The sequence below is a fragment of the Thamnophis elegans genome, chromosome 9 (genome assembly GCF_009769535.1).
Source record: "Thamnophis elegans isolate rThaEle1 chromosome 9, rThaEle1.pri, whole genome shotgun sequence".
In the NCBI taxonomy this organism is placed as follows: domain Eukaryota; kingdom Metazoa; phylum Chordata; class Lepidosauria; order Squamata; family Colubridae; genus Thamnophis; species Thamnophis elegans.
In genome coordinates this window covers 54,205,060-54,214,664 of record NC_045549.1, presented here as the reverse complement: position 1 = coordinate 54,214,664, position 9,605 = coordinate 54,205,060, and the positions used below count along the sequence as shown (strand labels likewise).

The 9,605-nt window shown below is 36.7% G+C and overlaps 1 protein-coding gene across 1 annotated transcript in view; it reads left to right on the top strand.

Moving 5' to 3' along the window:
• The first annotated feature begins 287 nt into the window (after positions 1-287).
• The window catches only part of LOC116512906 (polypeptide N-acetylgalactosaminyltransferase-like 6), a 117,689-nt gene continuing 108,371 nt past the window's right edge, over positions 288-9,605 (top strand). The window contains 1 exon segment of the mRNA XM_032223587.1: positions 288-466. Coding sequence (XP_032079478.1) covers positions 321-466 — 146 coding nt within the window. The 5' untranslated portion in view covers positions 288-320.

The following is a 9,605-nucleotide window of genomic DNA, read 5'->3' as shown; positions in this document are numbered from 1 at the left end:
GATGGTCTCACTGGGACGCTTCTCTCTTTGAAGAACTATAATTGCTTCTAATCATTGTGCAAAGTACTTCAAGCCCAGACAAGACTGAGCCTGGATGAAGATATGAAAACTGAAATGCTTCTAGGGCCATGGGGACTTGCCTAAGCAATCTTCCGATTCGAAAAATAGTAAAGCAGAGGAAGAGAGAAGAAGCCCAAGGGCTTCTTTTTTTTTTTTTTTTGGTAAGGTGATAAATGGCTTGACTGTCTTGCTGTTTTTGTATTTTCTGTTTTCATATTTCAGACCAGATTGCACTGAACCATAAAACTATTGTATGTCCTATGATCGATGTCATTGACCACAATCACTTTGGGTATGAGGCACAAGCAGGGGATGCCATGCGTGGAGCCTTTGACTGGGAAATGTATACAAAAGAAATACCAATTCCACCGGAGCTCCACAAGGACTGATCCCAGTGACCCTTTGAGTAAGTAGTCATTGCACTGACATGAAATGAAACACTACAGATGATGGAGCAAATTAGGCTCAGATTGTACAGTTTTATTAAAACTAGTACATACAGAAGCCATGGAGAAAAAATCAAGGATGGATGAAGAGAGATCCATAGGAATGCCTCTAGCACTACAGTTTGATCAGGAAGAAATCTGGTCATTAACAGGAGAAAAATAGTAGATAATGGGAAATAAATTTTATCTGTGTGGATTCCTATTACACAAAATAGTCTTTAAGGAGACTTTATTTGATTACTTGTTTGCTAAAGATTAACGCAAACTGATAAACTTCAGTTTGCTCTCATCTAGCTAAGGCATTACTATTGATTGTGTTGCTATGATATACATCTTGTTATTTTTTATTTATTTGTGACCCACATTATTATTTTTACAAATAACTCAAAGCAGCAAATATATCCAACACAATGTTCCTGCTCGTAGTTTGCCATAAGAACCTTGTCGGAGGGGATGAGAGAGAGTGACTGGCTTAAGCTCAGCAATTTTCATAGCTAACATAGGATTTGAATTCATGATCTTCCATTTTTGAGCCTGGTGCCTTAACCAGTAGAGAAAACTGGCTTAGGTGATACACAACTGATTGTGAATAAGTTCAAATAAACTAGCATTTTATCACTAATATTTCATGGTTCACAATAAGTCCCTCCCTAGTCTTCACAAAGTCAGTTCCCTTTTTTTATTATTTTTTTTCTATATTGTAAAATAATTATGTTCATCTGCTACAAAAACTAAAATCAATGGTAGTAGAGGAAAGAAACTGGAGTTTTGGTTAGTAGTTAGAGTAACAGAACAGAACAACTTTCACACTTTACACAAAAACAACACAACTGACTCACAACATTGTGCAAGTTACTCACAATGCAACATTGTGCAACTCATGCACAATGTAAAAGCACACAAAATGACCCCTACAATAACAAGCAGGAAACTCAGTCACAGAGAACTCACAAAACCAACAATCACAAGCACAAAATCTCACATACAGCTTGGTGTGATTTTGTGTGTTTATGTAGTGAGTGTGAAACACTACAGAAACACACAATATCTCAGAAAGCTGCACAAATTTTAAAATATTATTTTATTTCCTAAAAAAAAGAAATCCTAAAAAAACCCAAGTAACCTTTTTTTAAAAAAGTAAAAGAAAAACCTACTTACTTACCCAATTGAAGGCACAAGGCAGGCAGGCAGGCAGATTCAGTTGCTAGCCGAAGAGATGGATTGCAGACTGCAAGCTGAAGGATTTCAAAAGCACCTGAGCAGGCAAACAGCAAGGCAGGCATTCTTCGAACAGCAAGGCAGCTTGGGAGTCGTCTGACGAGTGAAGGTAAGCAAGCTGGAGGCTGGGGGGAAAGTTGGTAGTTAGCCAAGTGGCTTAGCCAGGCCAGGCAGGGGAGCCCGGGGACCCAGGGGGGATGCTAGGCCACAACTAGCAATGCTTACCTTTTTGAGTGACCGGCCCTCAACGAGGTTTCTTAGACGATTTTTAGGCAAGGCTTCTGATTAAGGCTTCTGATTGAGCAGGCGTTGGCGAACCAAGTAGATAGCCACATAGCAAAGGGTCCTTATATAGGGGGTGGGTGAGGTGCATGGGCCAGAAGCAAACCACGAGCGGTCAGAAGCAAACCGCCGAATGGCCGGAAGTGGTGAGTGAGCAAATATGTGACCCGGCAACCAGATGAGTGTGGGGCCACCAGGGATTTTTACCCCAAGTTCGGAGAACCATGGCCTATCATCCGTATTGGTTTGGGTGAACCAGCCCGAACCAGGAGGATTTCGCCCCTTGTACAAAAACCTGAGGTAAGAACAGTGAAGAGCTGTACTGAGGAGGCAAAGTAAAAGATACAGGTTGTTCCGATTCCATGGACTGGAGTATTTTTCAAGCTGCTTCAATGTACTTAAATGAATTTATTGAGACTGTGACCTCATATGTTAGCATTGTGAGGACAAAAGGTTTGTGTATATATAACAACAATAAGCCTTGGTTTATAGCTAAGATCAAGCAGCCTTGCTATGCCAAAAAGGAGGCCTACAAGAAAGAAGGTAGGACCTTGTATGATCAGGCCAGGAATATCAACAAGGGAAATCAGGTTAGCAAAGAGAAGCCACTCTGAAAAGCTGAGAAATCTGTTCTCGGCTAATGAATCTGCAACTGTGTGGTGAAGCCTGAAGAACATCATTAGCTACAGCAGACCTCCCTCCATTCCTGAAGAGAATCGTCAACTGCAGATGACCTGAATGTGAAGAGGAGGACACTTACCCCACTTCAAATATACCAACAGTAGTCAATGTTTTACACCGATTTCTGTTCTTCTGCCCCCCCACCTCTGATTATGTTAGAAAAAGATTTCTGAGTCTGTTTCATAGACAAAAGGTCAGAAAAGAACCAGAATCAGAGTGACTCCTTCTTGCTTGAAAGCCTGTGCTGAACAACTGGCCCCCATATTAACATGAGTTATTAATAAATCATTGTGCTATGTCCCTTCTTGCTTCAAATGCTCTGCCATCATTCTAGTTTCTAAGAAATCCTCCATGAGGGAGCTGAATGAATACAGGCAGGTTGCTCTGACATCTACAATTATGAAGATCTTTGAGAGGTTAGTATGGATATTTAGGACTGCAGAAAAAACAGTTGCAGCCAATATGTCTCCCATGGATATTGCATAGGTCAGGAGAATTGAAAAGATATCTGCAGACCCCTAACATACTAGACATAAACTGTTTTCAACTCCTCGCCTTGAAACGATTCTGTAGGGCACTGCATAACAAAACAGGACACGCAAATAGTTTTTTTTCCCTCTTGTGCCATCACTCTGCTGAAGACTTAGTTTTTCATAACACTGTCTAAAATCTATGTGTATTTACCCATGTAGTTTGGCTGTAGTATTAATATTTATTCTTCTATTATCTTCTTTACTCCACTCTCTTATCGGTATTATGATGATGATTATCATTATCCGTACTTTCTATTGCTTTGCATAGACTGAGAATTTGCACCAGAGACAAACTCCTTGTGTCTAATTACACTTGGTCAAATAAAGTATTCAATTCAGTGTGTGTGAGAGGGAGGGGGAAGAGAGTGTCAGATGTTCAGACTGGATTTATCATTTTTGTCCACGTATCAAGTCCTTCCCAAGGACCTGGGAGGTAGATGTGGATGTTTTAATGATGTTAGGGGTATTGTTGCAGAATGTACACTGTTCTGAGTAAAGCTTCCTTTTGCAATTGACTGGTTCTGAATTTGTCAGTGCCAGTGATGTTTAAATGCTGCTCCATTTGTTTTGGGCTTACATGCAAGGCTTCTGTGATTATTGGTAGTTCCTTTGCTTTCTTTTGCCACAGGCATATGTGTCTGTGTGTGTGATTATTGTTTTTTTTTAAATATAATACTAGCTAAGTAGGATTTTCATTCTAAGCATAGTATAGAAATTCTATTTAGACAGCATGACAATCAGTCCCTTCCCTTCTGGAAATTGAAATTACTCCTACCACTACCTCAGTTCTACAGTTAGGTTAATACATACCAAACAAAAGACTAAATCTGAGGTAGAGCAATAATCTTTCCAAAAGTCTGAATACTTTTCAGAATTGGCTCACATTATTATATATATTCCAAACAGATTTTATTTAAGAATCTGTTCTGAAGTTTCTACAGTGTTGCCAAAAGCATATAATCATTTTCACAAGGATCAATATCATGGTTTTGTTTTGTTTTGTGGTAGTGTTTCAACATTTGTACATCCTTGCTGATCAAAATCAGACTTTTTCACCCAAGCGGTTTTGTTAGAGGTTGAAGAAATATTATTCAGAAGAGGGAATTTCTTATTGCCAAAAGATAATGATTTTTTTTCCCTTTTGATAGTTGGCGAAGCTTTTATTATCTAAAATACATTTGTTTCACAGGGAAGATAAATCTTGCCTGTTTGTCAGCCTGTTTGTCTGCCTAAGAGCCAAGGTGGCGCAGTGGTTAAATGCAGCACTGCAGGCTACTGCTAGATCAGCAGTTCAGCGGTTCAAATCTCACCGGCTCAGGGTTGACTCAGCCTTCCATCCTTCCGAGGTGGGTAAAATGAGGACCCAGATTGTTGGGGGCAATATGCTGACTCTCTGTAAACCGCTTAGAGAGGCCTGAAAGGCCTATGAAGCGGTATATAAGTCTACTGCTATTGCTATTGCTATTGCCTGTACTCCTTTTTGTTTTTGTGCCTTTAATTTGTTTGCCTTGGGGAGGAGTTAAGTATTAGACTCTCTGATAAAAAATATAATATAAATGTGTACACTAAATAATTGTATTCAAATTAGTATATACTAGACAACCTATGACCAGTTGGGTTATCATTTTAGAGAGGTAACCTATACAGAAAAATAGAATGACAAATATGCAAAAAAAAAAAAAAGCAGCAGAAGTGATTTTCGATTTCCTGCCAATTTTCCCATTGGGAAGCTAGCAGGGAGATCAGAAATCTCTCTCTCTCCTTCCTTCCTTCCTTCCTTCCTTCCTTTCTTCCATCCATCCATCCATCCATCCATCCATCCTTCCCTTTGTCATTCTCTTCCCTCCTTCCCTCCTCCACTTCCAGCTTCCCATTACAGCTGTTTATTTAGGAATAGGCCATGAAAGTAAATGGAATAATTCTGATTCCTGAAACTGCTCATTTACCAGTAATGTTTCTAAGTGAACACAACAGTAACTGAAATCAGAAAGAGGTTTCCATTGCCACACAGCAAAGTTGAAATGAAAGCAACCAACCTTCTTCAAATTCAACTTTAAAGAGTCTAATAAATTTCTGATCTTGGGGGGATGGATAATTCTGATTTTAAATTATTTTAAAATTAAATATAATTATCTGAAAATAAGAATGAAGACATATCATTAAGTTATGATGTGACATGAGTATGAAAAGAGATAGGAACATATATTCAGGATTTGATTTATATTTAAAAAAAACTTACTGTGTGCAAAGTAAGCAGGACAAAATGTAACAGCATATTTGTGTCACTACAAAGCACTAAGAACTATTTTTCCATATAACTTTAACCAGTTATATATCACATTTATATGCCTATACCACAGGATATTCAAAATGAAGCAACTTCTTTTTCCTTCATTTTATTTTGCGGCTTATAGCCAATGCGATAGCAGTTTCCTATTGAATGATAGGCTTTGACAAACACTTGATTTTGGGGAATTGGGACATTTTTCTTATCCTTAAATAGCAATTGCTACTTAGTGTGGTATTTCCAGCCACATTATCATTCAAATTACAGGGTGATTCTTGATTACTGCCCAACATAATGATAGTGAATTGGTTTTCCTCCTTTTCTTGTAAACTGGTCAAAAGTAATAGTTATAGAAGAAAAGCAAGAGTGCATTTGAATATATGTTGTTCAGGCGACATTCTTTCCCATATCAGGATGCAAGAATATGCAGACATGTAGAAAGGTTCACCTCTTAAACAATTGTGTCATCTCTTTTTGCAATCTGGAAGATTATTTTCATAGCTTACTTTTAACAGTTCTATCTTTCTAAAGCCACAGTTTTTCAAGACCGATCAAGAATCAGTTGATCATACCTTTAAAGTAGACTTTCAGATCTTCTAGAGGATTTCTTTTACCACCTCTTAAAATCTTACCTTCTTTACAAGATTTTTAGAAAGAAAAAATATATGAATGAAGCTGTAGGAAAAGATAGGGTTATAAATACAAATGATAGTGGTGGACTATTTTTTCTTCCTACCCGACTCTAACAAAATTCTATGAATGAGTCAATAATTACATAATAAGATTTCATTTGGATGAAACCAAAATATTATATGCTAGCTGAATACCCCTACTCTGCTACAAAACTTGATCGGGCTTGATAATCGACACTTACAGCTTGAAATTAATGAGTAGTTATGATCAGCCTCTCCTCTCCCCTTTTCTCCCTCAGGCTTGTCTCACAGAAGCCTCTCCTCTCCTATCTTATTCTCTTTTCTCCCTCAAGCTGGCCCCATTGGTCCCAGTTTGCAGGCCAGATGAATCACATGCTGGCTACGCCCAAGTGGCAGTTGGAACAGAGGTATTTTCAGGTTGAGAGGGGGAGTAGAACATCTAACTCCTTAGAATCAGAGTGTGTTAATAATAATATATAATTAATAATAATATATAATATATATAATGATCTGATGGTCATTTCTAAAAATCCTTTCTTAGCGAGCACCTAGAAGCCAAGAGGAACATATATGCAAAATTTCAAGTTTGTAGGCTTTATGGTTCTGGAGATTTCATGATGTCATATGAGTGGCATTTCATTTTTATATATATATATACAGTATATATAGATTGCTATTTATAAGTAAAACACAAGGAAAATAACAAAGGTTATTTTGATAGCAGGACATTAACCATTTTGTATGTCTGGCAACTTTGTGAAAGTTCAGTTCGCAATTCTGATTCCTGGAAATCAATAAAACTAATTGAGGAATAGATCTGCGCTGGTCTAGACTTGTAAATCATACAAATATCTTGCCATTTAGTACATTTTATGTGCCTGATAATTACATACATTAAGATTACTTCTCAGTGTCAGGGCATATTCTGGCTTTCTACAAGAGTATTAAGACTCGGTTCTGTCAAGTAGCATAGGAATCCAAGAGTGATATGCAACCCTGGGAGTGGTTGATAGCTTGAGGATGCTGTCTTCATCTTTTTAACTTTGTCTAGTTCTTTAGGATTTTATGATTTTTTTAACTTGCTGAGTCACTTAAATGAGTGATTTACGAATCTGATTAATAAATAATAAATGAATATAACATATGTATTTGTTTATTTGAAGCATTTAAAAACATTTTATAGACAGTAGAAGAGAGCTTCAGCAGAAACAAAGATTTTTAAATCTCTATGATATATGTGTGACCTCTCTTCAGAGAAAAGGCTGATGGGTTAGGAAAAACATAGACGTTTTCTGCAGTTTCTGTTTCTGATAATACAATACATGGTTCCATATGCTTTTCTCTTTTCTAAATAACAGATAGATTGCTTTTTTGCAGAGCTGGCAATTTGGTGCTCCATTTCATTCTTGAAACTATTTTGAGCATACATTTGTCTGTCATGCAGTTGGTATCAAATCAGGTCATTGCATGTATTCAACGATCAATTTTATGTATGCCAAAGCAGTACACTTAAGTGGTAGTCTGCTGTAGGTGATAAATACTAGTCTGTTTAACTAACCATTACCGATATAACTTCATTTTCCTGCACTAGATAGCGAAATTGTCAGGCTCAAAAGACCAGATCTACACATGTAGGTTCAAGTAAAGTGATTTATTGCTGAACAGCCTATGCACAGCAATCTTCTCAACTAAAAACATCTGTTCAGAATTAGATAAGGGACCACAAAATCCAAAGGATGATTGGACTTAGTCTACTTGCGACTATGTAGGGATTCCAGATGGCTCCCTCTTTTAAACTTTACTCCCCTGTTCTGCTACTCCTCCTACAAAATAGATAGATGGAAATTAATGATAGCCAAGTACTGTTTTCAGTTTATTTGAGTCAAAGTATCTATCTAGCCACTGATCTTCAAATGGCACTAATAGAAATTATTCTCCAGCACAATTGGAAAAGCGAAACAACAATTTGGGGAGTCTAATATACTGACAGCATTGAATGTCTTCATTGAATTTTGGAATTCTGTTATTGTGAATAAATTGTTATTGTTTGGTTGCTTTATATAGTTACCTTATTAAAAGTTTGCCTTCTGATTCTAGGATTATACTATTTTTGGTTCTGAGTAGGCTTCTGTTCAGACTATTCCAGGGTTTAGGGGCCCTACTGGAAAAGCAAGTAGAAGCTATGGACAAGTAGCTCTTTGTCCAACTTGAGTTGGTATATGAATTGCAACTCTAGAACAAGATATTCTAAAGGCAGTCATGCTTGTAGCCTAGTTATCTTCCATTTAAGTACTATAAACCACAAATCACTGCCATGGAGAACACTTCAACCGGTTCACATGCTTACAGGAAAATATAGTTAATGTCATGTAATACCTTTGCGGTAAGTGCTGCACGATCTACTGGTATATTTCCAAAGGCAATTAAGTGTGGGTTACTATCTATACAGCCCTATAATACATATCTATACAGCCCTATAATACATAATACAACATCTTTCTCAGATTACTTCTATCTATCTCAATTGAATCCATTGCTAAATGTCTCCATTAAATTCTCACTCTCACTACAGTGAGAACTGAACTGAAAGTGGGTATTCCCTAAGGAAGTCCCTTCCTATGGAACAGCCTGTCCTTTTAGGCCAAAGTGGCTCCTACCTCTGCCTTGGCTTCATGATTTTGCTGTTTGGCTACTCTTTTTAAGATTTAGGCAATTTAGAGATTAATAAAATAAATGCAAAGATTAAAATATGGTGATATATTTTGATAATAAATAAAAGGGTTAACTAAGGTTTTATTAATTACTTTGAATACTTTTACTTTAAAATTGAAAACACTACAGAGATTTGAGTTAAATATTTTATGCAAAAATATAAGGGAAATAAAATCAGTAACATAAGGTCAGCTTGCCTGTTGCCTTGGGCAACCAATTCCATATGTTAGCAGAATACGGATTTAAGTGCCTTGACTTCAAAATTTGAGGAAGAAAAAATAAACACATTCCAATGGAGAAAATATAATCTGTTTCCCTCTTTTAAAGAATGGTAAATTACTTTCTTTAAAAGGTTTTTAAAAACCCTGCCAAGAACTCTTCTCCTTTTTTTTTTTTTTTTTTGCTAAATATAAGTGGTAAAAAATATTTTCAAAATGGTTAGGTCAGAATGATTTCTAGGCATTTACCATTTTAATTGCTCTGGATTTGGATCTTTAAATAGATTGATTTACAAAGGAAAAATATACAGAAATATTTCCTGTTCTCTGCTTTCCCTAGCAGTTATCCTTAACTTGAAAAGTCATTTTTGGAGAAAGATTTAAAAAAATATATTGATTTCCAAATTGACATTGAGCAAGTATGGAGAAGAAGTCAATGGTTGTACCAATAGTAATAGGAACTTTTGAAGCAATACCCAAAGGGCTGCTAAGATATATGGGAATTTTGAACTTAT